Source organism: Cottoperca gobio, chromosome 9, assembly GCF_900634415.1.
Source record: "Cottoperca gobio chromosome 9, fCotGob3.1, whole genome shotgun sequence".
Lineage (NCBI taxonomy): Eukaryota > Metazoa > Chordata > Actinopteri > Perciformes > Bovichtidae > Cottoperca > Cottoperca gobio.
Window position 1 is genome coordinate 28,377,465 of NC_041363.1, and position 27,836 is coordinate 28,405,300.

Sequence of the window (27,836 nt, forward strand, 5' to 3'; positions counted from 1 at the left end):
TTGCAATTGAACAAATGACTTTATTGCAATCAGCATGCCTTTTTATGAATATTTTTAACAAAGCACTCCTGATAATTCAAGAACAATCTAAATACTTTGGTTGTGAATCATTAATCCTGTACAAGACCACACTATTTATGCAGTAAGAGTTACCTCATGTGACTTAAATCTTACCATTCCTATTATGTGCCTCACACAGTACTGTAAGTCATTGTCAAAAATAAAAACATTTATGGTTTATGGTGTCTATTATTGAAGATGGGGCAGCTAATGGTACAGTGCACCTTTTGAATTAGCATGACTGATCACGGTTATAAATTTCCATTGAGATGAAAATGTAAAATATTCAGTAATTAAAACAAATGTAGTGGTTATGCAAATGCTATTAACAATGATGAAAGCTGCATATGTTAATACAAAAACATAAAAATTCAACAAGATAAATGGAAATAAAAAAAGAGTTTTATCATATTGCCAAAATAATTCATGTAAATATAAAACAATCTTAAGCTTAGAAACATGTGTACACCGTCTTGTTTTTGGAGTTCATATTATATTCAACACATCCCTCAAAACAACATCAATGGTAAAGAGACAGGAAGCCTCATGAGGCCGGAATAATAATCAAAGCAGATTCATGATCAGTGCTTTGTGATCGGATGGAGTAGATGGGCAAGTGAAAAAATAGTTGATATCTCAGATGGAGAACTACTCTGGAGGCAGAAATAATCTCATTGGTTGAGTTAAAAGTTGGGGAGTGGAGAGCTGGATCACTAGCTGTGTAGAAACATTTGATGCCTACTTTAAAGGCAAAAAATAAAGTTAGGAAACCTGATAGTGGTGCTACGTTAGCTAGTGAGTTAGGTTATCTTAACTTAAAACTTTAAAGTTCAAACCAAGTGACAGAAAAACAACTGAATACTGAAGGTAAATGCTCATTTCTTACACTGCATTTCATCCGACTAGATTCTAGCTTCGATAAAAAAATAAAAAAATAAAAAAAATAAAAAAAATAAAGCACAGCGTTGAGGTTGGGCACTGAAGTCACACTCGCATTAGCTGATCGGCATTAGCTGTTTCATTAATGCTTCACCATCACTACCCTATTCATCAGCTTATTGGCTGCCATATGACTAATAATATTCAATCATATTCATGCAGATGTACACTGCAGCCATTACAATCTGACACGCTATTAAGGCCCAAACACACCTGAAAGTGGCACAGGGACATTCATCCACATGTCCTCATGGAATCAGCAATGCTAGAGCCTTGATGACATAGTGACTACTCGCAGGACTCTGTTGCTGGCAAGATACAGTATTTGCTGTCTAACTTGCTATGAAGACAATCACAATCATGGTCACAATCATGGTCACAACAGCTCTTAGTTACTAACAGACCAATAAATTCAAGAGAGATACTATCGACTCTTGTCAAATAACTGTCTAAAATCCATGCCTATTTTGTGCTAATAAGTTAGATCGCTTCCTCCATTTTGGACTCTCCTTTCCTTGAAGGTCAGAACTGCCAAGACGATTTGCTGCTGCCCAACAGCCCAAATGTAGGTTATAAGGTTTCATACCATTGACTTCCCTAAGATTTAGAGTCCATTTAGGTGTTTATTTCAGGGGAGATCGTTGCTGCATGGATGCTTCCTTAAAGAGCATTTGCACTTACAATTTCTTGACATACTGTAAGTGTCTCCGAATTAACTCTCCTCTCTTTCCCCAGGACGATATACTCTCAATGACTCTGGTTATTTCACTTCTTTAATATGCATCTTGGTAGCAATTTTGAAAACTATTAAATATTTATGTCTGTTTTGATGAAACTATAGACAGCAGGAATCATAACCGTGACCAACAACATTAAACGTACATTTGGGCACATCAGTGATTTGAAAACTGATGGGCTGATGTGCCCAAATGTACGTTTAAAGTTGTTGGTCACGGTTATGATTCCTGCTGTCTATAGTTTTCGCTTAGTGACTCTGCTGTAAGAAATTGGAATCAAAATCCACCTCGACACACGATGTAATGCATGCTATGCCCATTTTAAACTAACCATTTATAGCTATCTATTTGTCAGCTAGTTAGCCAGCCTGCTGACATTTCATAAATGAACATATAAAGAAATATCTATGTTTGCATAAGATCTGCCTAATGAGCTTTAACTCAACCTGTGAGATTATTTTCACTGTTCGTTGTCCATTCTATTGACATAATGTACGTTTACATCCAAATACAATTCTGAGGCATGTATGTTTGGTACACTTTGAGGTCAGGTGTTTGAATGGCGTGCATTGGTACTGGAAGGCTGGTGTAGGTTCATCCTTTGTCCTGAGTCCAATATGGCTGCTTCTATGCTGTCAAATACTGAGCATCTTTCTATTATAAACTGGCTGTGCTCACTGCTCAACAAAGTTTACTCGATATGTGAGCTGATGGCCATTGTCCCAGGCATACAAAACTTTCTCCTTGGGGTTGTAGTCAATCTGGGTGGTGAAGGAGTACTCATTGGTGAAGGACAGGCGTGGGATGGCTTCAGTGTTGGTGTGAGTGTCATAAGCATAATTGACCTCACCTTCCTTTTGGTTGTACACATTGACGGCGTACAAGACACCACAGATGATGAAGCAGTTTCCGTAGGAGTTCCGCTTGAGACCTGTCCTCCAGGTTGTTTCCTTTTTCAAGGACAGGTCTCCGGGATCCAGTTTACTGATGACAATCACCTCTTGCTGGTTGTAGTCGTAGTCCACGGAAGGGTAGATCACCCACAAGCCGCTTTCATCCACTGCAAAGTCAATGTCCGAGTGGCCCCTCCATTTCCAGGGGGTAGTGTCCTCGTAAACCACGTCATGCAGCAGTGTCCACGCCGCCACATATCGCATCCTCAGATCATACTTGATGATGTTCTTGGTGAAGGCTCTGTTGTAGTAGAAGGCTCCATTATAAACCACGTGGCCTGTGCCTATCCAGTTGTAAGGCAGTTTGAAGAGGTTACTCCATCGACCTACAATAAGCAAGAATATTACATTACTTATTAGAAAACATGGGTGAATACTCATCTGCAAATGAACACATTCTATTGCACAAAATGGTCCACTGTTTCACCTCTGTTGCAACTGGCTCCACCACGGCAAATAACTGCCAATGTGGAAGTGTCTGTGATCACAAGTGGCTGCTCCATTTTGGCTCCAAGAAAAGTCAGACTGTATTTACTATCTTCCCATCCTACTTCTCTTCCATTCCCCTCTTACGCCTTTGTCATCCCTCTTACGCCAAACTGTCAAGTCAACTTCCTGTACCTAGTTAGTTACCTTGTCAGTAGGAGTGTAAATCATAAGTTTCATCACAATTCGATAATATATTGATTCTTTGGACAACAATACAATATTTGCTTATATCATAAATTCTGCCACAATACCGTTTGATTCGATTCAAATCAGGGGCCTGCAATCGATATGAGACAATGTCATATGTCCAATTAACACAATGACATACATTACATTCTGTAAACACTAAACGTAACGCGCTATAGGCTATGGCAGTGTTTAGAGACTGTTTAATGTAAAGAAAATGTCAACAGACTTTGACAGTTATAAGGCAGAAAACCTCAATCAATACTGCGGTCATTTTAAGCATCTGTTCAAAATTCTTATGATAAAACTTACTCAATTGCCAGTTACATACCAACTGGTGTATGTCGACACTTCTCAAAAGTTTGACATAATGAATTTCTAATCTTATTGTACTTAATGATTTATGTAGCTATCAATGCAGGTCCAATATACGGGAATCTAAATGACTATTTTGGAGCGTACAGCGTACAGCCCCCAGTGCCACAGTAAACACAGATATCTGAGCTCCACGTGAAGATTATAAGACAGCAGAGATATTTAGACTCTCAGAGTTTCAGCAGTCTGCTCTAATGAACTAACTGACTGGCTGACGGCTCGGAATTACAGTTTGGACCTTTAAAGAAAACCCCTTCAGGATGTTTAAGACCCCTCTGCTGTGCTGTTGTGTATTTTTATAGACTCTCCTTATTATGAGTGGGATACATTCAGCAATGTGTGTGCAAAGCTGATATTATGCCCTTCATAACACCAATGACAATGTTTTTACAATGCCAGACTGTGTACACACTGGCTTCATGTGGCAGTGACACAGTTGGCTCAGGAGTTCACTCCTGAACAAACACGTTGTGTACTGTAGGTGTAATTTTCTAATCACATCCTATCTGCTATCCTAACCTTCCAACCTCAGGAAGTCTGATTTAGATAATGATAATAAATGGAAATCCCAGTGAAGGACAAAAACAATGTGCAATAGAACCCGCCCACCCCCACCAGCCCCATCCCCATCCATAAAGCCAGCCCACACTATTAATCCCTCTCCGCTGTGCCCAGTTCAAAGGAAAGGCCAGAGCACATGTCAGGGAACAGCAGGCATCACAGCAACTCCAAATACCTAGTCATCCGCACACAGCTGTGAGCTCACCGCACTGCAGGATGCCTCACATGTAAGTGCATTTAGAAATCCCATTGTCCAAACACATCTAGATCAACAAGCCAAGTCCTACGAGGGGAGATCATCTTAACTCTCTTAGATAGTGTAATCCAATTCCTCAGTTGATTTGGATGTGGAAGGTGATTTTCCCACCCACTGGAGCCATGAATCAACTAAGACCTGCATTCCACAGATCTCATCAGTCTCACAGAGCTCATTGGATAATCAACACGAATCAATTTCATCAATGTTTTTAAAGAAAACACAACTATAGGCTGATACTAGGGTTAGACCACTGTGTTGGGACAATAAGGGTGTTTTGAGTTAGATGATGAAGAAGATGTAAAAGGGAAGATATGTGTCAGTCTGCTTGGCTTGATAGCAAATGTTCCATTGCTTAGTCATGTCCTAATGGTGTTGTTCTAAGTGGATTACATGGGGTTACACAGGAGTTTTTGAGTTTGTGCAATATTCTGAGTACAAATTGATCTACACAGTTTTGTGAGCAAGCAAAATAGAGCGAGTCAGAGGGACCAAATTGTATTGTAGCTGTCCCACCAGGTCTCTGTAAAGGTTCAAGCCCACAGGATGTCATGATACAGACCTCTGTCTGTATCATGACATCCTGTGGGTTATAAGGCTGAAGGATAACTGCTATATAATTGACAAAAGTATATTCTGTAAATTATAGTTAAGGGTGGAGGAGTAAACATTTAGTCTGTTTAGCTATGTAAAATAATAAGGTTATCCTTGACCTTTGACCAAGGAAATGTACCTGTAAGTATATTTAATTCTCAAAAGGCCTTGATAAACACCAAATAGAATGCAGACGCAGACAGTGAATGCACTTGCAACCCGGATCTTTGTGTCTATAAAAAACTCGGAAAGGATAATGTGCACTTCAGACTAAAGGTTTAAGGTTGTGCGTTTAAGGGTTATACCATAGCCACGTGCATTGACTTCTAACCTATGGTGTAGGGTAGGGGAACCCCCCCTCAAAAATATCAAGATACCTTCCTCCCTTACTTCCATAGTTTCAGGCTGCAATGCTCTTGAATAAAAATACATTTAATTTTGCCACTTAAAGTTACTTGCCTCCATGAGCTGTGTGTGACTGCCACCGCTGACTCATGCAATATATTTGCCTCATGTCTCTCCCTCTGCTCCCCCCCTCCCTTAAACTTGCCTCACAGTTAGAAAACATAGGCCATATCGTAGCTGTCGTCCGCCCCCTCAAAAATGTAACTCTACGACAAGACTACAACAGCCCAAGAATAGATTGGTCAAAGTGTGTCAATGAACATTGTACCAGAGTGGTGTATTCAGTAATGAGACAAAGCAATTTAGAGGTTACCGGAATGTAACTCCAGTTTTGTGAAGGGAAATTAAAAGAGGATCATGTACAATACATTCGCCTAGCGTTGCGTGGGTGAAATCTGACACAGAACTAAGAATCCAAACCTTAGGTAGTTTTAGGTATCTATGGCGGGACTTCTGTTAATCCCTGGCATGAAACATAAACATGGATTAAGCTGTCTTTATTTGATAAGACATTTGTTTTTTGGTAATCGTGAGGTAGGGCATAGAGCAGATGGCAGATCAAAAATGGCTACGTCACATACTCAGCTAATACTCAGCTCAGTTAATCTCATGGGTTGTGCTTTGAAATGTCAGCTGCAACCAAGGCCAACATGTTAATAATTCAAACTTTGAGCATAGCACTCAGTAGTGCTCAATATTCTCCATAGGAAAGCAACGGCACAGCCAGCGCAGAGCGGTTTTACTGATGATCATGTGAAGGAAGCTTTATGGTGGGCCAATGGGGCTTTGTAAAAAGACCTAAATGAAGCACACCTTGCTTGAAGTTGTCCACATTGCGGAACTCCACCAAGTTGTTGCCATAGTAATAGTTTGTGACGTAGATTTTGGAGTCTTTAGCCAGGGGATCCTTCATCCAGGCTCCCTCATTGCGCCCATAACTGTGCTGCTTCTCTGGCTGGTCAATGGATGCTAGAGTCCCTTCACAGTATAGGATCTTCCCTGGAAGAAACAAGCAGAACATTCAATACGTACATGAGATAATTACTTTAAAATGGGCTGAAATCAATTGTATGCTCATACATTTCTTGACAGACTTAACCTACTTCTGCTGCTAAATTGGCCTCTGCCATTGCAGTCAACAACATACTGAGCTTAGTCATAGAGGGGTATTTAGCACATACCTGCTCTGTGGAGAGTGGGCCGACTGTTGTTGTTGGAGTTGTCCAGCACCAGCACAATGGTCGGAGCTGGTCTCTCAGATGTTGTTGTACTTTGTGTGATGATAGTAGTGGGTGTAGTAGTGGCAGTAGTTGTGGTGGCAGCAGTTGTGGTGGTGGTAGTAGTTGTAGTTGTGGGAACAGCAGTGGATGCAATGCGTTCAGCCACAGTGGCCTCCATGGTTTCCAGGATCATTTCAGCTCCTCCATTCTTTGACTGGTTTTCTGTGATGTGATGGACTGTGTATACTTTGGCAGGATGGTCTGGTGGAGAGTGGGCAATCAGGCAAAAAGATAGAGAAGAAATTTAAGATTCTAAAAAACTAGATTTCATTCAAAATACAGCAGATGGCCAAACCATGTCAGGCAGTCCTGAGTAGTGATAGAGGAGAGTGGTAACAACTTACTTATTGTTCTTGTTAGGTCATGGTTACATTAGGGCAGTATCATCCCGTAGTGTGTGGGGATATTTTATTGTTTTAAAAAAAAGTTTTTTTAAACCTATTATTTACAGTACAGTGCAGTCTATTGCTCCTCAACAGCAGGAGACATATTATGGTGCGCTTTGTGCGGAACACAGAGAACAATAACTAATTTCCTCTTCTCTGAACCTTTTTGTCCTCTTTCCTTCCTAACCCAGCCTGTTCTGCTGTCTGTGAGCTTAAACTGGTTTCTTTACAGAGAGGACTCAGGCCGTGTTTTGCTTTTAACAAAAATGCTTGAGAATGTAATGACAGCTGCAATCTAATATGATTGCATTATCTAATTATCTATATAATGATTTATTATCTATGGCTTTCAATGGAGAGTGTCATGGTCTCAGTATGTTTGAAATGAAGTACTTTGTCTAACAGTGAGTGTTAATTTTGTCAATGAAAAACATGAAAGACAATATTCATTGACAACTACTTTTCACAATAAAGAATAGACCCAAACTAAATAAAAAGTAACATATGAAAATGCATCAAATAAAAAAATAATATTTCAACAATGATCGCAGTATTTAATAAATCATGATTTAGTATGTCGACCACCGATGTTTACATTGCCGCTACCGGAAACACCCGACGCCGTGTTCTGACGTCACAAGTAGAAAACAGTCCACCAGTATACACAGACAGCACGGCAGACGTGGCGATGTCGGACTCTGGCTCGGATATTTCGACAGAATCGAGTGACAGTGAGTCGGCACACGTTGCACCTTCAAGAAGAGGAGTTTATTGAAGAGGATGCCGGTGTCGTGGATTTAGATCATAGAACTTCTCAATAAATACAGTAAATACATTATAATAAAACGTAACATTATCCTCGATCGTAAATAGATCGCAAGATATCGATAGCTTGCTAGCGAGTCAATAGCTTGGTTTCCTTGAATTGTTATGGAACCCGATTAGTTGTCCGCAAATTGCTCGATCCCTAAATATTCAATTATTTCTCTACTTGGACACATCGACTTTAAAGCTAAACTAAAACTAAAGCTTGATAACTTGATAAGTTTCTGCGGTTGAGGTTCTATCGTTGTGTCTGATGTCAAACGTCATATATTACGAGGCTGTATATAAAGCATTAGCTATTAGCTAACAAACAGACAAACTGTGTATGCCTGTCGTCAAACACAGGCATATAAATAGTATGAAAATTAAGATGACGTTAATATTGGCCTTTTTTCTGGATATTGCATATTGTGTACATGTCCTTATCATTGTTCTTTTGTACAATTAGGTGTACATGTGAAAACTGTACAATTATGGAAGCAATTGAAGAGCTGCTGCCAAGAAAATGATGTCATGGAGGAATTCAATGAATTTGAGGGACATGGTGCAAACATAACCTGCATAACAGATCACCCAGGATTCCAATCAAAGTGTCTCGATGTTTGGGTGTTGCAGACAGCCTACCAAAGGTATTCGAAGAGGGACAGACAACAAGCAGGTGATCAACCATGTAATGAGGAAGTTACTTGTGTGCACAAATGTGTAGAGCTCAGAAACTTTGATGTATTTTTGGGAAGTCGAAAGGTCACTCTGGCAAAGTTACAGAATACATAGATAAATAAACAAATAAGGTTGAAGTGATTACCATTGACATGTATTATCTTGTATGTTACAGAATGTATCGCTATGTGGCATACCGCCGGTGAGATTTTGTTGGGGAATACTTGGTAAGAACCACAGAATGCCATCATGTGCCATTCAAAAGATCTGTACTACGTTTCCATCTGACAACTACACGTCGTTCAAGTATCAGCACTTTATTAGAGTCAATAACAAAACACAATGTCAGTTTAGTGATTGAATCTGCTTCTATACAGCACAACAGCATCCCTCTTGTTTGGTTCTTCCACCGACTGCTGAGTGGAGCTGGGACTTCCAAAGGTTCCTCATCAACATTGTCTTGGCACAAAACATTGAGTCTCGGTCAAGAGTTCAGTAACATACTCTGCAAAACAGACATTTTATAATCAAGCATTATATATAATATGCATGTATGTATGTATGTGTGTGTATATATATATATATATATATATATATTATGATGCTGACATTTGGAACAACCAACTTGGATTGGAACCAGCTGACCTGACATGTGGTCGCGCCTGCATGGACTTGTGGTGTGTCCGTGGAGGGGGATCCGTCTGCACAGCAATTTCTTTCTGACATGTCTGAAATGTACAAAACACAACTTTACTCATAAATCTTTCAAACCAGTTTGAAATTGTATTGCATTTATACATGTCTGCGTAAAGAACATATCTAATAACATTCATAATAAAAGATGTGGTTGAATTGATTGAGAGAGCAATAATATCAAATTAAACAAATATATGAATTATGTACATGCATGTGGTGATTGTATGTTTAACGCGTCATGTGCAGGTCTACTGGTACTACAACTGTAATGTACAGATGACGTACAGTCTGTATACTTACTGGTGTACACACAGCTTCCTCCCCAGTGTGGATGTCCAATAGATGGTCGCTGATCATACAGGTATCCTCAGTTCTGTCAGTGGCTTCATTCATCAATGTTTCAATACCTATGTAATAATAGGGTGATCGTTAAAAGTTAAATAGACTCACGCTTTTACTCAAACTACAAAATAAAATGGGGAAGCCTGTAATAAATATTGAATCTATACTTAATTAACCTAATGAAGTGTAATTAGCTAAAGTTATTAATACTACAAACAATAACACACAGGGCTAGGGCCTGGTGTAGATAGATAGATAGATAGATAGATAGATACTTTATTCATCCCGAGGGAAATTTAGGAAACATTTACATTACAGTTCACATTTGTATGTAAACTCGTTACATACAGTAGGCCTAGGCCGATTATGGCTTTATGCTTGAAACAATAAATACAGTAAACAAGTAGCACGGCTTACCTTTGCTCTCTCCCTTTTGGCGAATGCATTTCGTCGTCTCTTTGGTGGAGGACTCTGCACCGGCGGACGTGTTTGAATCGGCATGCTGGATTGAGCTAGCTGGGGTCTCGGCAGTATTGTAGGCACAGCATCTACGTTCGGTTTTAAATTCTTTTTGAATCTCATTTCCTTGGCGAGCATAGTTTGTTCGAAACACGATCTCTCAAAGTGCTGCCCACAAATCGTCGGTTTCATTGACGCACTTGTCTTGTCCATAAACGCAACATTTTATCATCTTTTGGCCACAGAAAGCTAGAGACGGCCCCACATCCCCATACAACACATCGCTTCACAATTATCCTTGACGATCGATTGTTGTCCGTTCTTTCTCGTAATAATTGACAGCAGTCTTTGCTGGACGCTTCAACGCAGACGAACACTGGCGGCGGCTGTAACGCAGACGAACACTGGCGGCGGCTGTAACGCAGATGAACACTGGCGGCGGCTGTATTCTACTTGTGACGTCATCGCCATCGCAGTGATCGATTGTTGTTAGGAAGTCATTTTTATGCTGTTATGATCGTGATTTATTACGAATACATCAATATTAAAAATATATATATGGCATATTTCACAATAGATATGCAACCTCTATCATATACCAAGGACAATAACACTGACAAAATATAATTTCGTAGGCTCTTTAACAGGAAGAAGAGGGCATTCAAGGAGGGAGACCTGGAAGAGCTGAAGCGTGTGCAGGGGGAGCTCAAGGTTCAACTGAGAGAGGCAAAGGAGGAATATACAAGGAAAGTAGAGCAGAAGCTGCGGGACAACAACACGAGGGAGCTCTGGAAGGCATGAAAACCATCACAGGCTGCAAGAAGAAGGACAACAACACAACAGAAGGGGATGCTGTGAAAGCAAACCAGCTCAACCTGTTCTACTACAGGTTTGATAGCCAGGAGCTGCCCACCCAGCACCTCCCTACACACCCCCGCCCCTGCCCTTACCTCCCCCAACACCGACACCCAGGCTGCCTCCAGGGACTTTGCAACCACCCTCCCCCCCATCATCACCATGGATAATGTAACACCCCTCCCCCCACCATCACCTAAAGATCAGGTGAGCAGAGAGCTGAAAAGACTGCGTCCCAGTAAAGCGGCTGGCCCAGACGGAGTGTGTCCAAGGATGCTAAAGGCCTGTTCTGCTGAACTCGGGGAGCCCCTTCGGTGTATGTTCAACTTGAGCTTGCGGCTGGGGAGGGTCCCAGTACTCTGGAAGACTTCATGTCTCATCCCTGTCCCCAAAAAGAAACACCCTAGGGAACCAGGTGATTTCCGGCCGATTACACTGACATCACACATGATGAAGACCATGGAGCGGCTGCTGCTCCATCACCTCAGACCCCAGGTCCACCATGCACAAGATCCTCTGCAGCTCGTATACCAGGCGAAGATGGATGGATAGAGGATGACTCCATCCTCTATCTGTTACATAGGGCTTAGTCTCATCTGGACAAGGGGAGTGGCGCGGTGAGAATGATGTTCTTTGATTTCTCCAGCGCCTTTAACACCACTCCCCTTGTCCAGATGAGAGTAAGCCCTATGTAACAGATAGAGGATGGAGTCACCCACACCATCCAGCCCCTAGTCCTGAGAGCTAAGCTAACAGAGATGAGGATGGACTCACATCTGGTGAGATGGATCACGGACTACCTCACAGAGAGACCACAGTACGTCAGGCTGAAAGGCTACGCGTCCGACACTGTGGTCAGCAGCACTGGAGAGCCACAGGGGACGGTACTCTCCCCTGTCTTGTTCACCATCTACACCTCTGACTTCCAGCACAACTCTGAGCTCTGCCACATGCAGAAATATAAAGTTTTACTTAATTGTGTAAATGTTTTAAGATACTGGATGCCTGAATTTCCCTCGGGATAAATAAAGTATCTATCTATCTATCTATCTTATCTCTACCAGTACTGTTGCTAATATAACGGCTCTTCAAATGAAAAGATGTTTGTTTTGTTTCTGTTTTCTATAGTCACTTGTGGTCTGCTTACATTTTTTAAATAAAAGACAGCAGGCTGAATCAATTTAATGTCAGCAGAGGGAGAGTCTGCTCTCCTTCTGGTCCTCATACTCTGATGTCCTGAGCTGCCACACAGATGTGGGCAGATCACAGCAGTGCTAAATAAGCAGTGCATTTTCCTGAGACGCGTACACTGATCACATGGACCTGATTAGGGAGTAGAAACAATATCCTCGGAAGTTTTTCACAATCAACAGTAGGAGGTTTCAGAGAGCCATTAAATCTTTTAAGGTGATTAAGAAGTTTTAAATTGTACCTGCAATTATATATAACACATTTACACACCAAACCCAAGAAACTGTTATCTGGTACAGCCATTGTATCTCTGGTTGAGTGTAGCTACTGACTATGTGGAGACTACATGAAAGAGGATATCAGATTAATCATCAGATCAGTTAATGGATGTCGCTTTCATCTGTGTTCTGTAAAGCAGATGGGACGCACATTGTACTCCTTTTGTTACTTTACTTTTACACAGATCAAAGACTCCTTTAAAACATTTCGATACTGTGATGAAGACATTTAAGTAGTTTATAATGGTCCATGCTAGTTTATCTATCCGTCTGCATCCATCCAGCATCCTTTATGCTTGACATTACTGCAAACTATTTTCCAAACAATACCATAGTCTTTTAGGTTTTGAAAATTAACAAAGGAACATTGTACTTGCCTTTTAAAATAACTTTTAAAGGGACAGTTCACCTCAAAATCAAAATACATATTTTTACTGTATCACTGCACAGAAGCTAGCTAACGTTATAGCTCAGCCGAGGAGGACAGCATTAATGTTTAAATCTTGCTCTGTCACGAGTCTCTTGTCCATGAGTAGATCACTGCGCTGTGATTCAGTAGAAAAAAAATAGTTCCTGCTTAAAACCGCTCACAACAAGGTCTGTGCCATCAAGTTCCCTTATATTGGAGAAAAGGAAGACGTCTCTACTGCCGATATCTCCAACACTCAGCAACTCACACTAAAACAATCTAGATTGATAAATAGCACTACAGGTAAGAGTACAAATATGTATTTTTGACTTTGGGGGTGAACTGTCCCTTTAAAGTTGGATTCTATTTACATGGTAATGCAAGATCTGCAAAATCCTGATTGGCTACAAATTCCTCGTACTTCATCCTCCCATCCTGCATCCTGCTCTTTGCCAGAGATTATGGAAATGCAGCCGACTGGTCTCAGTGATTTGACAAGGGTGGCTGGGCTCGCTGAGGTTACATACATGGCAGAACACATGGTCTGACAGTGTTATGTGCGTGTGCCCTGTGCAAACGTAGCATACCTATTCACTCAACTAGACTTAAAGAGGATTGGAAGGAGTCAGGAAATGTTTTCTCTGCAATGCTGAGGGTCCCCACACATTCTTGAGGAGTGAAGCTGAGGCATGTCATGGACATAGCAGCACTCCTTTGAGACAGCATTCCATCAGCTCCATGTATTTTGTCAATAAAAGATTTGGATTTTTGCTCACTAACCAATCCTGCGTTGACTACACCATCTTTGCTAAAACACCAAAATAAATCTTTTGAGGAGATCTTGTGTAACACAGAGCGATGGATTCCCTGTTTTAGTGCCTGGTGCTTCAGTGTCAAGTTTGCAACACAATTACAGCCTTATCTCACACTTGTGTGAAACAGCATTGTCAGGAAAGCTTTATATTGTCCTCTAAATCCAGCTAATAAAGGCCTTGACTATCTATCTATGACTGTATGGCTGCTGGCTGATCCTGATCCAGCAAAGTGTTATGTGGGGTTAGATTAGATTGCTGAAGAAATAAATCTGGATAATTTTCAACACCCACAGTGGATCACGCACAGATGGGAGTGCAAACTCAGCCAAAGTATAAGCACAATGTTTGCTTTATCCTAAGAGAGGGTGGACTTCTATGAACACACCACTATGCTGGGAGCGTACACAGAGCTGAAAACTCTCACCTCCTCTGTGCTCGTCCTCATCGGTCTTGGCAGCCTTGTAGTATGTGATGCCCCTCACCACGCCAGGCTGGTGGCCAACCACCTTGGCTTTGGCTGTAGGGTCAGGCTTGGCCGGCTTCCCAGGTTTAATGACCTCTTTCTTGGGCTTTACAACCTTTTCTTTGGGTGGTTTGGGTGAAAGTTTGGCTGCAGTGGTCTTCTTGTTGGGTAGTTTTATAGCCTCCTTGGTTTTCTCTTCATTAGTGTGCTGTAAACATGACATGGTGGTTATATCAGGACACTTGGTAATAGTGGCTTGTGGGTCTCATATGTTGACTACGCTTATGAAAGGGTGTGTTGAGCCAGTAAACCTTCTATATTTGTCAGTGTTGTTGATACGTTTTCAATGTAGTAAGTCCCCGTGATCCACAGTTGGTCATTTGAGACGACCCCAAATAAATTGTTTGTTTTTTAACAAATTGTGTGTTAAACTCATGTTTTATTACAAAACATATTACAAATTACAAATATATTATACATATTCTTTTTCAGTATCTAAAAAGAAGATTTAAAAGTGTGATTCAATCCAGAAAAATGTAAATAAACTATACTGTATAAATATAATATTTTTGAGAAATATGCTTATTCTCTTTCTTTCTGAGAAGATTTTTTACGTTTTGCTTTCACTCATTGAGAATAGTTTTGCGCGAGAAAATGGCAGCAAATATATTTACTTACTATTTTTTAATACAACATTAGTCAGTGGCCACTTGCGTTTAGTTAACAATACCACGTTTGTAGCCTTGATTGCTGAAACAAAATCAGTGTTGCAAGGATTGGTCTTATTGCAGCAAGAGCAAGAGTCTCTGCTGAGATGATTAACTCTGAACACGGGATCATCTGCTCACACAGTAATAAAATGGTGACTGGTCACTGGAATATATTTTCTGACAGCGAGGTTTCTTTTTGTTTATTTCTATGATTTCAACAAGGATTTGTTGTTCACAATGTAGCATTATCAGGGGACAATAATTGTGTGCGTCCCCTGGACACGACGATGGTGAGTTCACTGCATCCTTTGGATTTCAATGTGTCAGAGACGCAACATTTAAAAAATGCCATGTGATATCTCTATTGAAAATGTCTCAGTGCACAGAAAATACACTATATATTATCATGCAAATTATGCATACGCTTATACTACTATTACTACTACAACTACTGTTAAAAATTATGCCAATATCGTTATTATTACTAGCACTTCTGCTGACATCACTGTTCTAGCTGTAGTAAGAGAAGATGTTCTTAAATGTGTCTTGCGTGTATGCATTATTTCCAAGTTGTGATTACAATGATATAATTGGGAAGACTGTAACAGGTCAGGCCAGTGGCGAGCTAATTACTAGTTGCTCTAATGCTTCCATGTGTATATAACAGCACAGGAAGTATTTCTTCTAACCTGTGCTTTTCTCTCAGATGAGTCTTTCTGTAGCAGCTGCAGGCTGAGGCTGGAGATCTCCTTCTTGATGCTCATCATAACGTTGGTGTAGTTGTCATATCTCTTAAACTGGTTGGTGAGGCTCACCATGCTGTCTCGGACAAATTCATTGTCCCGTGTAAGGTTTGTCTTGATTGTCTGCAAGATAACATCATTATTATCACAGCAATCACGATCCGTTTAATGACATGACACTCGTATGCAGTCACCAAAAACACCTCTCAATAATGTGTCCCCTGCCAACACTTTGATCACAATGATATGAGGACGTGTGGCTGATTGCCTACCTCTTCTAGGGTGTTCATTTGAGACACCACCTTGTTGATGTAGGAGTGGACTTTCATGAGATCCATGCTGTAAAGCGTTCCCTCCAGGAGGTCCACCATAGATTGGAGCTGGTCATTCATGCCATAAAAGGAGTAAAACTAGTGTTAGTCACCGTTTCCTGAACACAACTCTGACAGCTTTATGTACCTCTGTTCAACTGCAGTAATAGCTTAAGTGCCCTCCCGAAACATTAGCTCTGATTACCTATTGACATCAACACTGAGTGTTCTCAGTCTGGGGCTCATTCAGAAACCATCTTAATGATTTTAAACCTTCCCCTTTCAATGTCATGATTTCCTTCAGAGATGTATTGGTTTAATCGAAAGTTTAAAGTGGAGTCAGACATCTGGAACTGCCTTTTGTTTCATATGGTACATAGCATGCTTCTCCTGCCTGTAAAACATTAGAGGTGTGCTGACATGTTCACAACTATAGTCGGGTCACAGAGAGTTGAAGAATGACCTTTTATGCTTTCAAATTGGAGGAACTTGTCCTTTCACTGATTAGTTTTCTTTTAGTTCTGTTTTACAAGCACTCTACATGAAACAAGTACTTAGACTGCTGGGGTGTTCATTTCAATTTCTTTGAAAAATGTGTTTTTACTTTTTTACATCTTATTTTATTATTCTGTGTTACCTTACATTCTTTTTGTATTAATCTTTCAAAATCGTATTTAATTTCCTCCTCTAAAAACACATTTAAATTTAAAACAATTATTTTCTTACTGCAAAACTGTAATAAGGTATAAACGTGGTATTTGTCAAGAACTTTGTGGCTTTTTAAAAATATCTTCTAAATCTCTTTTTAAGACACACTGTTATCTTATGACTTAACTGATGGTATTAGTTGTAACTATTTAAATTATTTTATCTGGTTTATATCTTACTTATGGATCCAAATTACTTTTATTGTGTGATTATTGTTAGGCTCTAAAAGAAAAGCAGCAAATTCTTACATTTGAGAAGATAGAACCAGCAAATGTTTGACATTAATGCTTAAAAATGGACTTTGGAATGTGTTTTTCTGAGTCGTAATAAACATTCCTCATGGTTAAATGTATTAAAAGCAAAAATGTAATATGCAAATTTATGTCAAATGGAATTGTCTAATTTCTGTACAAACAAAAACTGTCCATCATCCATCAGAAAGATGCTATGATCGCATACATGTTGTACATCAGCAGCTTTAAGTTTCATCTCGTCACCTTTAGTAACTCGGGGGCCTGTTTCTTCAGCTTCTCCATCTTCCACTCATTCTCACAGGGGTTGAGGGAGGATGGCGGGGCCGTGCACGAGCACTTACAGTCAGATCCGGAGCTGACTGTCTCCACTGTGTAGAAGTCCTCCACACGTACACTGCCGCTCCGCAGCCGCTGGCAGGCATCTTTACTTAGAGGGCGCATGATGCACTTACAGCGGCAGTCTGAGCCCTCTGACGTCATCCGAACAGGCTCAGTCTCCCCAAAGATCTGGAAAACAGAATGTGAATTGTCCCATTTTTAAATGTTGTGTTGTCACTATAATCTTCCTTTTAGTTTGGCACAAAAGTATCTCCTCAATGCATGAAGTAGAACTATGTATTTATTGTGGTATTATTCAGGACTGTGTTCGAATTTAACACACCAAACTTGGATATTAATGATTGCACTTTATATTTATCCAAACCCACAAAATGTCATATATTCCATTTGTCTATCCCCTGCTGGACCTCCATGAGTTAGAACTCCATTTTTATTGAGGGACACAAAAGCAAGGGAGATCCTAAAAAATAACCACATGTTAGCAGGTGTGATTGAGAGGAGAGCTACATAGACAAACATAGCAGGTGCATAACCAGCTGTTCCTTGGCTGCCATGTACGATGAAAGAGCTCTGGCAGGTCATGCTCATGGCTTACTTAATAAACAGGAAGCAATGCAAGGCAGCCTGATAAGACATTCCACACTCACCCAATGAGAGTGCAAGCTAGCATACAGTGGAGATAGCTTTCATACATTAATTCAATGACACAGATTTACTGCACATTTGCTGAGAACTCCAATTTGTCTATAACATCCATTTTCCCTTTTTTCAGAGTGGAGGGTGGGCTGGTTCAAAAGACCAAAATCTTCTAGGTTAAATTTGTAAGTTGGTTTTGCAACAGATATGTCCTTTTAAATGGTGTTCAAACTGAAAGTGTAGTGGGAGGAAGATCTAAAACTGTTTCAACTTCAGTCTGAGATGTCACACAAACACAGCACATGGTCTATCTGTAGCTTGCTAGCTGGCTGTTTGGGCCGAATGGGTGACGTCATGGTGGCTGCATCCACTTCTTATACACAGTCTATGGTCTGATCACAAAATAAGAGTTGTCGTTTCATCTAAAACAGACTATTCCACCACTGTTGTGCAATTATCACTGTCATGTGCAATATTCATCTTTATAAACTACTCAAACGCTTGTACTTATATTATTTTTATTTAGTTATCGTGTGCTCGGCACTTTACTTCATATGTTGTTTGCTGTAACGATGTAAATTTCCCCGTTGTGGGACTAATAAAGGATTTCTGATTCTGATCTATCCATCTTACTATTGAATTGCTTCTGATAAGAATGTCTGCACCAATGTTGAAATGCTGACACTGTAGCAACCAAAATGAGAGCTGAAACCATGTCAGTCGTAACCCATAGTGCTGCTTGCATAATTGTTTGTCCCACTAGACCCAAGGATGGCCGAGAGGGTCCTTCCAACACTGTCCATTACAAGGTATTTTAAAATAGAATACAGATTTCCATGACGTTTGCTGTGAATGTTCATCATTAGGTCAAAATGGCCACTTGTTTGCAAATATTCTAAATTCAAAATGGAGCCTCGAGCCTGCAGCAGAGATGAAGAGCGGGCCACACAGGTCTATAATCCCTCTTCTTTCGAACCCCCAGATTTTTTTCACCTTCAAATTTGTAGTCTTCAGCCCAACCGACGCTGACTCAAGTGCATCCATAAAGACAATTTATCAGGTTTCACACAGCTCCATCTGGAGTAACAAAAGGCTTTATACAATCTTTTTCACATATGCAGTATATACACCCCAACACCTGGAAACTGTTTCTTATGTGTAACATCAGTGGAGCTCCCCTTTAAAGCCTCACTGTGATAAAACCTTGTCTGACCTTTTTGCACTCACATGGAGACTCCATATTTGTAAGGTTTGAGATGTATCCTTTGCATTGTACCACAGGTCATTGGTCTTTTTGAAAATGACCACAACGTCTGAAAAGACAAGACTCTGATGTATCAATACATACTATATGTTCATAATCATGCACCTTTTCATAGTACTATGCAGAACTATAGTACTACATTGTACTTTAATTGTAGTATTGCTATTGTAATTGTAACATCCCATCATGTGTGTTAATGTATTTATGTTATGTTTCATGTTTAGTTTAGAGTCTATGTTTAGTCTTGTCTCATTGTTCACTTGTTAAGTTACAGCCACTCATGTCTCATCTCGTCATGCACTGTCTGTCATTGCACTTCCTGTTTTATTTTGTAATTACCTTTCCCTCTCGTTTCAGAGCACTTCCTGTCTGTAAGGTTTCCCGCCTGTTTGATTGTTGCCACCTGCTTCCCATTACCTCGTGTGTGTGTGTGTGTGTGTGTGTGTGTGTGTGTGTGTGTGTGTGTGTGTGTGTGTGTGTGTGTGTATGTGTGTGTATATAGTCCTTGTCTCCCTTTGTCCTGTGCCAGTTCGTCTTGTGTCTTACCACTAAGAGAGCCAGTGTTTTTGAATCCGTAAACTATTGTAGAATATTGCCTAAATCAAGTTTAGTTTTGTTCATGTTTGTCATCAGTGAGTGATTTTTTGTTTTAATTCATAACGATCTTGAGTAAAGACCTTTTTACTTTTGAAACCTTGTCTTGAGTTGTTGCTTTTGAGTCCCACCTATTGTGTCACATTCATAACAGTAATGGTACTGGTTTGGTTTCTCACTGGCTATCACTCATGTGTTCAGTGTGTGTGTTGTCTTGGAGTCAGAGCTGTTGGATCATGTGTTGGAGGAGGTTTGGACTATCATCTCTCCCCGGTGAGATTTTGGGACCTCTGCAGGATGGGAGCACATGTGGTATCACTTTTATCAGAGATGTTGTTCAGCGCATTAATGAGCGGTGTTCCTATCCTCGTGTGACTGAAGTTAGGACTCTCAGAATATGGAGAACACATTTGTAGAATCTCCGGTCAAAGATTTACTGAGGATGGATATAATTCACCTTATAAAGCAAACTCTTTGCAATTTCTGACTCTCCATAATGGTGATAATTCCTTCTTTGTAAGGATGTTTTCCAAGATATGTAACAGAGGTTTAAAGTCCACTTAAATAGACACCTCCTGGTTATGTCAGAACAAAAATAGAAGATAAGGCAGGGTATGCTTTAGCGCGGGGCTACCTTGTGATTGACAGTGTGCTACCACGATGTTGGGTGCTCTCCGTGTTTTCGTCTTGGAACTTTAACTCTTTCAGTTTGTGTTTTCATTTCATGAAAGTTAATTGTAACATTTTAACACTTAAAAATGTCTTCTTCAGTGTTCGGTTGTACTTAGCTCCACCCTCTCCGATCACTTCTGGTTCCAAAAAAACAAGATGTCGATGTCCAAAACACCAAACTCAAGGCTTCCAAACTGTAGTCCACAAACCAATGGGTGATGTCACAGTGACTACGTCCACTTTTTATATACAGTCTGATTTGGATGAAAAGATCCTTGCATTATGGAAAATGTAGGCTCCAGCGATTTTTGAGCTTGACCCACAAAAGTCAGGATGTCTGACCTGACTTTTTGACCATTCTTTTAGGAGTCATCCACATTTATAGAAGTGCAATATTAAAAGTATACCTTTAAAAATGATATACATAATAACAATAAATGATACACATGTTACATATACAGCCATGTTCAGTGCATGACCATCACAGAACAAAAGGGTGAAGTAAGACATTTGAATAATGCATTTGTGATTTGGTCGTGTTTGTTATTTAAAGACTTTCCGTTGTTACAATTTGATCAATTATGAAAGTTTTTTTAGCAGGCTGAAGGTATGGGGGAGGAGTGGTAGAGGTGGAGGTGGTGGGGGCTCATTAGTGAAGGAATGCAGTCTGAGTGATGGGGGAAGTTGTGGAGGGGTGTGTGCTTCCCCCTCCATTACTGCAGATATACAGGGAGGGGGTCTGATATGGGGCAGGACTCCTGTGTGCAGAGCCGGGCCAATCCTGACCCATGTCAAGCGAAAAGGCAGCAGGTTGACAAATCCTACAGCCACATGAAAACAGAGTGGATTAGCAGATTAAACTTCTTTAGCAGAGGCTATGCCTACGGCCCTGCTGAGCTGCATTGTTCAACCCTAGTCAAACACAGACTGCTGCATAGTAACATCAGCTTAAATTGCTTTAAGTTGGAGAAGTCAGAGAAATTCCAGGCAGATTTACTTTAGTACTTCATGTTTTGTCTAGTCAAGAAGCTACTAAAGTTATTACCTTGAAGGCTTTACTGCAGGAGGAACATCTGTCAGCATCTTATCATGAAAAATCTGAATAATTCTGCCAATCAGAACAGCTGCCTCCTCCTCCTGTCAAATCACATGTGCTGGTATGCCTAACTGACCGTCCAGCATCTCATGCCAAGCTGACCTACCAGCGTGAGAACAGGCAACACAATTAAGAGTGCTAATAATTAAGAGTACAGAGTATTTAACGCATGCTTTGAGCTTTGAGTCTTTGGCTTTGACCTCTAAAGTGCAGTCAAGTTTCAGGTCAAAAAGAACACGGCTCAAACATGAACTCATGTCTGCACAATGGGAGGAAAAGAGCTGCAGAGAACTCTATTAGATCAACCACTGCAGCCTTTAACAGCTAACACACCCTGACAGTGATGAAGTGAACCCCCAATTGTGCTCTGGATTGCTAAAAACACTAGATGTGTTACACAATGGCTTCAGCATTTGTTAGCCTCAGAGTTAAAGTCAATGTTTCAGTAGCACTGGCCTGTTGTATCTGCAGGCGTGTTAATATAAACAAAGATATCCTCAGTGCTTTGCCAGCTGGTGTAAACACTGGGACACCGGTATGCTGTGTAAGGCCAGTGGTGCAGGTATCCTGTGGCATCTCAAATGTTCATTTACATGTTCCAACCTTCAAACACAAATATTAATGCTATGATCTTTGTAATGACCTGCAACTAATTCAATCCCCTCACTCTTTGCTTTTTGAACTATTTTCCCACACATGCACAAAAGGTCACCATGAATACCAATTGTAATCAGTCTTAAGCCCATCAAGCTTGTGATTTTAAAGGATGGACTATCCCTTTAAAATCCACATCATCTCCTGTCAAGGGCACTCAATACCAAAACCGGGGTCCACATTCCAGTCCAAAGAGTCCGCCTGATTTTTAATCTAATTAGCGAAGCTTACGATAAACAGTCTTACTGTGCCACAGTAAAGATTAACTTGGTACAAAGGGGGGGTTCTATGAAGCCTTCAGTCTGGAGATGAACCATGAGGTCGGTGGCTCAGACTATAAACAACAACACTGGCATTAGCACAGGGATGTTAATTAGCTGAACACAAAGTGTACCAAGCACTCGCTGCTTTTTTGGGTACATATATACATTCCTGCTGGGCTGTTTATGTGTCTGAACTTTTTAGTCTTCACAACACATCGTGACACAGAAATGAGATAAAAGACTAATGGGCTACATATCGTCCTTTATGAAATTACTGTTATACTGAAATGAATTAATCAATTACTTATGGGAAAGTTCCTCTGCAGCCACAGTAACATGCAAGAACTCTGGAAAACCTTTAAACAAGATTTTTACACACTTTCACATTTTCTTTTAACAATCAAATCATCTGTTGAGGGTGAAAATCCTGTGAAAGCAAACACACAGATACAAATCAAGCTGTCAATATGGCTCCCTAATAAAATCCACATGCTATAATAATCCATTCACAGACACAAAGACACACTTTCCTAATTATTAATGTGTGTCTGGTGACCTCAACAATGAATGGAATGAAAGATGTTGCCAATGTGTTTTTTCCAGATGATTTGTTACAGCAGATGTTTATAGGAGATGTTAAAAAGCTCAGTTAAAGATATTGTACTCCATTTATTGAGCAATAAATGGATATTAAAATATCCAGCCAGACATTGTGGTGGGGAGTGTTACCTGAATTGTTTAATATGAGTTCCAGTCTCACGGAAAATAAGATGCACTAAACCTCCTCCACACCGTACTTTCCGTGGTGCTGCATATAGATCATACAACTTCCTGCACTGACACTGAATGTCGGAATTGCCCGTAAATTGTACTGTGCAGAAATAATATGGATGTCATTTCCGGGGATAAAAGGCTGGGACATCCATCATGACCTCAGCCATCAACACCAAAGCAAGCTATGCAACGCTCTGTTGTTTTTAATCTCATCCTTGACAGAAATATGTCCCACAAAGAGAGGTGCACGTCTCTTATACTGCTTATGCTGCTTTTGAGGATTGAATAGAACAATGTGTTGCATAAGTTTATAATTGCTCACTGTATGTGCACAAAGGGTATTTAAAGGGTTTAAATGTGTCTTTTTAAATGAATGACCATGCATGTCATGCATTTATGCATCCATGTTTGTAAGCAGAATACACAAGGACCCAAGGGCCAGTACAAGATCATGTAGTGCCTGAGAGAGATTTCATGAGACTTTAGATCATATAAGACTTATGACATATACTCCAGAGAAGAGACAAACTAAATATGAGACCTGCGATCACATATCTTGCTCTCAACGATCAAGGGATCTGCACAGAGAGATAACATCGGCTCAAACTATGTGAAGGCATAGAGGCCTGAGAAAAAAGAAGGCCAACAATTTGGGAACATAAGATGTAAACGAGTCTGTCTTTTTTTTAATGGCTTGTTCTAAGAATTTTGGTGAAATAGGACCTGCAAGTCCATCCACTGGTCTTTTACATCGAAAAAAATGCAGTTTTTAAAATTGTTTTTCAGCACACTCATTGTGGTTTTGGCTTCCACTGTAGAGCAATTTAATGTGGGAACTTTGAATTAGTTACATTTTTATGGATTAATTAAAATCTTGTGGGAAGGAGCTGGAAGTCATCCACACAATCTATGGAGGAGAACAGCCTAAAATACAGTATGCACGTTGACAAATGTGTACCCAAGCCAAGCAACGTCAGACCTGTGTAAGACCCTGGTCATGTGCAGGGCCGTGCACCTGGGTTGTATGGTGAATGTTGAACCATCCACACTGACACCAAAAGCAGGTTGTTCCTAGGTCATTGGCTCAGTGTGAATGTGGTGTGAGTCTGCTTTGTTTTAACCACAAACAGAGAGACTTGACTCTCAGCAGACTGATAATGTTGACTCATCATCAAGCCCCATGTGACATCTGTAATTAAATGAAGTCCTTTTGGCATAACATAGCCTGATAAAATGTTGTTTTGTGTACATTGCAGCAATCATTTACGGCTACAAGGCACCACACAGCACCTGTAAGTGATTATAATCATTAAGCCCAGTCTCTGCTACTGTGAGCTGTTTCAATGAGGCAGACTGAGCATCCCAGTCGGCTGTTTTCTTCTCTCTAGCCGCCAGTTGACCTTGCACCAATTGTCCCCGGGTTTGTTTACAACCAGAACACGAAGCAGGTGCACACTCTGGTTCCCACGACACCCTCTGGTGCCCTTCCTGTCCTCTTCTAAGAGGGCTTTGTCTCTCATTAATGCTGGTGCATCCAGTTTGGCCACGGAGACTGGGATGACTGGGATGACTGAGCATCTCCAGTGGCCACCACACAGGAGCATGATGAGGAAATGGTGTTGTGAGGTGTTATTATAAAACCTTCAATTGCATTTCCAAAACTCTCCACCTGAACGGATTCTATGTAACATCATTATTTAATGAATCATAAATGTGCATGATTCTATTTTATTTTGTTCATGATTGAATTGTTTAAATATTTTCTTGGGGGAATTCATACCTTTGTTGTTATGAGTTGACAATAGATAGATAGATGGCTGCAGGGATTTGCTCCCATTCAGACACAAGAGCATTAGTGAGGACCAACACTGATGTTGGGTGATCAGGTCGAGTCCAGTTCATCCTAATCATGCTGGATGGGCTTCAGTCAAGGTCTTCCACACCAAACTGGGAAATCATTTCTTTATGGAGCTGTGTTTGTGCTCGGCATATTCATGTTGAGACAGAAAAGGGACAAAGTTGGAAGAACACTTTGGTCTAAAATATCATTGCAATCCGGGGCATTAAGATCACCCTTTATTGCAGGGGTCGGGAACCTTTTTTGGCTGGGAGAGCCATAAAAGCCAAATATTTGTTTATGTATTTCCTTGAGAGCCATATATTTTATCAATTTGAACGCAACTTTATGCGTGCATTTTTTAAGAATAACACGTCTCCGTGTACTAATAGCGGTATCAGTGTTGCATTGAACAGGTGCTCTTTTATTAAATAAACTAAACGCTTAAGTTATTTATCTCATCTTTCAGTGTTTACTGCACGGGTGTCAAACTCAAGGCAATTATGACCTATTTAACCTCTTATGTCTGTTGGTGTTGTTTTTGTTTGTTTTTAGCGCCTTGAGATTGCTTTTAGTTTTGAAAGGCGCTTTACAAAAACAATTTATTATTTGTATTATTATTATTATTATTATTATTATTATTATTATTATTATTATTATTATTATTATTATTATTATTATTATTATATCCGGCCCGCGAGAAAATATCATATGTCTGTCATAACTGGCATCAATGCACAGCAGAACCACGGGAAAAGACATTTGAGGAAGTATTTAAATGTGTGAATGAAATGAAGATATCACAGATCTCTGGGACGATGAGAGCTGGACTGTTTGTGCGACATAACGAAGCATCTCACTGTTAAACCTCCAGCTTCAGGGCCGTGTGATCACGGACATGTGTGATGCCAAGCTGCCTGTGGGAGACTCTGATGCAGAAGGAAACTTTGGTCACTAAGTGTTTCCAAACACTGACAAACATCTCCACCGCTGTGTTCCCGACAGCATTCTGCTGATCAACTGAGAGTATTTGCCGACTTTGCAGCTCAGAAATTTAAATTGAACTGCTCAGCAGTCCTTTTGCAGTTGACTTAAATATGTTCCATATCTTTTTGCACTTTATCCAATATGTGTATCCTGTTCAATAAATGTGGACTGTGTTTGGCCCTCGACGTAGTCCCTGTTTTTAATGTTGGCCCTCTCTGTGATTGAGTTTGACCCCCGTCTACTGCTTGCTTTGCGCAGTTTCTCCTCAGCTGTTTCGCGAAGGGCAGGGCTCCGCCCCCTACACACACACACACACACACACACACACACACACGCACACACACACACACACGCGCGTGTGTAAATGTGTGCGCTGTGCAGTCAGAGACAGAGCGGAGGAAAGGAGATGGGAGAACTAAAAACAAATTCGCTGCTAAATGTTTTACTTTAAAATTACACAGTATAATTGTTTATTACTTGTTAATCATGTTAAAAAATGTCAGCTCAAAATTGTCTGCGAGCCATATCGCGTCATCAAAAGAGCCATATATGGCTCGCGAGCCATAGGTTCCGACCCCTGCTTTATTGGAACCAAGGGGTCAAACCAGACACATACTTTTGACCACATACTATACAACTACTTTTACTACTTGAACACAATCTCATGCTGCTTGTACTGTTGTAATTAATAGTGCTGCTGCTACTATCAATACAACTACCACTTCCTATCACTACCACTACTACTATGGGGGGTTAACCCTGCACTGCACATTGCTGCTGATTCGTTCTCTGATTGTATCCAGAGCAGACAATTGTTGATATTCACACACAGAGCCTCTGGTTTTATAACATGTACTGTACATGTGTTTATCCTCTGGCTGTGTGTGTGTTTGTGTGTGTGTATGTAGAGTTGGACTATGCTGAGGGAAAGTTAGGGGTACTGGAGTCCACCAGCTGTACAAACAAGGACAGCCAGATCTAACTGTTACCCCACTGAGTGCCATCTCTCCTCCCACACTCTGCTGGCACACACTGCAGGTATCATTACATAAAACTGTTGTTACTCTGTCACACAAAAACCCTCATTGGCAGGATTAAATCAGAAAAAATGACACATAGCCTAAACCATCTGCAGGCTTTAGACAGAACTTTTACAAGTGTCTTTGGGAGAATGTTGGTCAAGTCACTTATTTGTGTGAGGCACCATGACATGGTGGGATAGTAGTGATCTTCAGTTATTAAATAAAGATCATCACTGACTCTTTCAATACAGTCATACAATGTAATAATGCAAAATAATATAAAGGAATACTCATCTGATCCCCGCCTGTTTCGTGTCTTTTCTTACCTTGTTCTGTGAAGACGCATCCTTACACAAAACCAGCAGGCAGGCGAACAAGTTCGTGTATCTCCACATTTTCTCTCCTGAGTGTCTGAGCATGAAGTTCTCAAATCCAAAGCGACAGTCACTGCATTTAGTCCATAAGGTAAATTAGTGAGCCTATTTTAACTCCATTTCCTTATCACGCAGTGAGGATCATATAGTATGTGTCTGTCTGTATGCAGCCTATGTATGTCAGTGTGTGCTGTGGAGTGCGCCCTGTCTGCACCGTGCGCTCCGTTTTCAGCTTGGCGCACAGCGCGCATCATCTGTCATCCGCTGTCCTCCACTGATGGGAGGGGTTTACTCACTGACACAGCAGCAGTGAGAGGTTGGCCAATAATGATAATAATAATAATAATAATAATAATAATAATAATAATAATAATAATAATAATA

At 40.5% G+C, this 27,836-nt stretch overlaps 1 protein-coding gene across 1 annotated transcript; it reads right to left on the reverse strand.

The window, feature by feature from the left end:
• Positions 1–27,636, reverse strand: olfml2a (olfactomedin-like 2A). The gene is made up of 8 exons (XM_029440572.1): positions 27,405–27,636; positions 17,184–17,447; positions 15,940–16,047; positions 15,614–15,790; positions 14,176–14,422; positions 6,737–7,036; positions 6,369–6,554; positions 1–3,015 (listed from the first exon to the last, which is right to left on the reverse strand). Exons 1-8 carry the CDS (start codon positions 27,495–27,497, stop codon positions 2,411–2,413), a joined length of 1,980 nt encoding a protein of 659 aa, XP_029296432.1. The 5' UTR covers positions 27,498–27,636; the 3' UTR covers positions 1–2,410.
• Between the last annotated feature and the right edge of the window lie 200 nt (positions 27,637–27,836).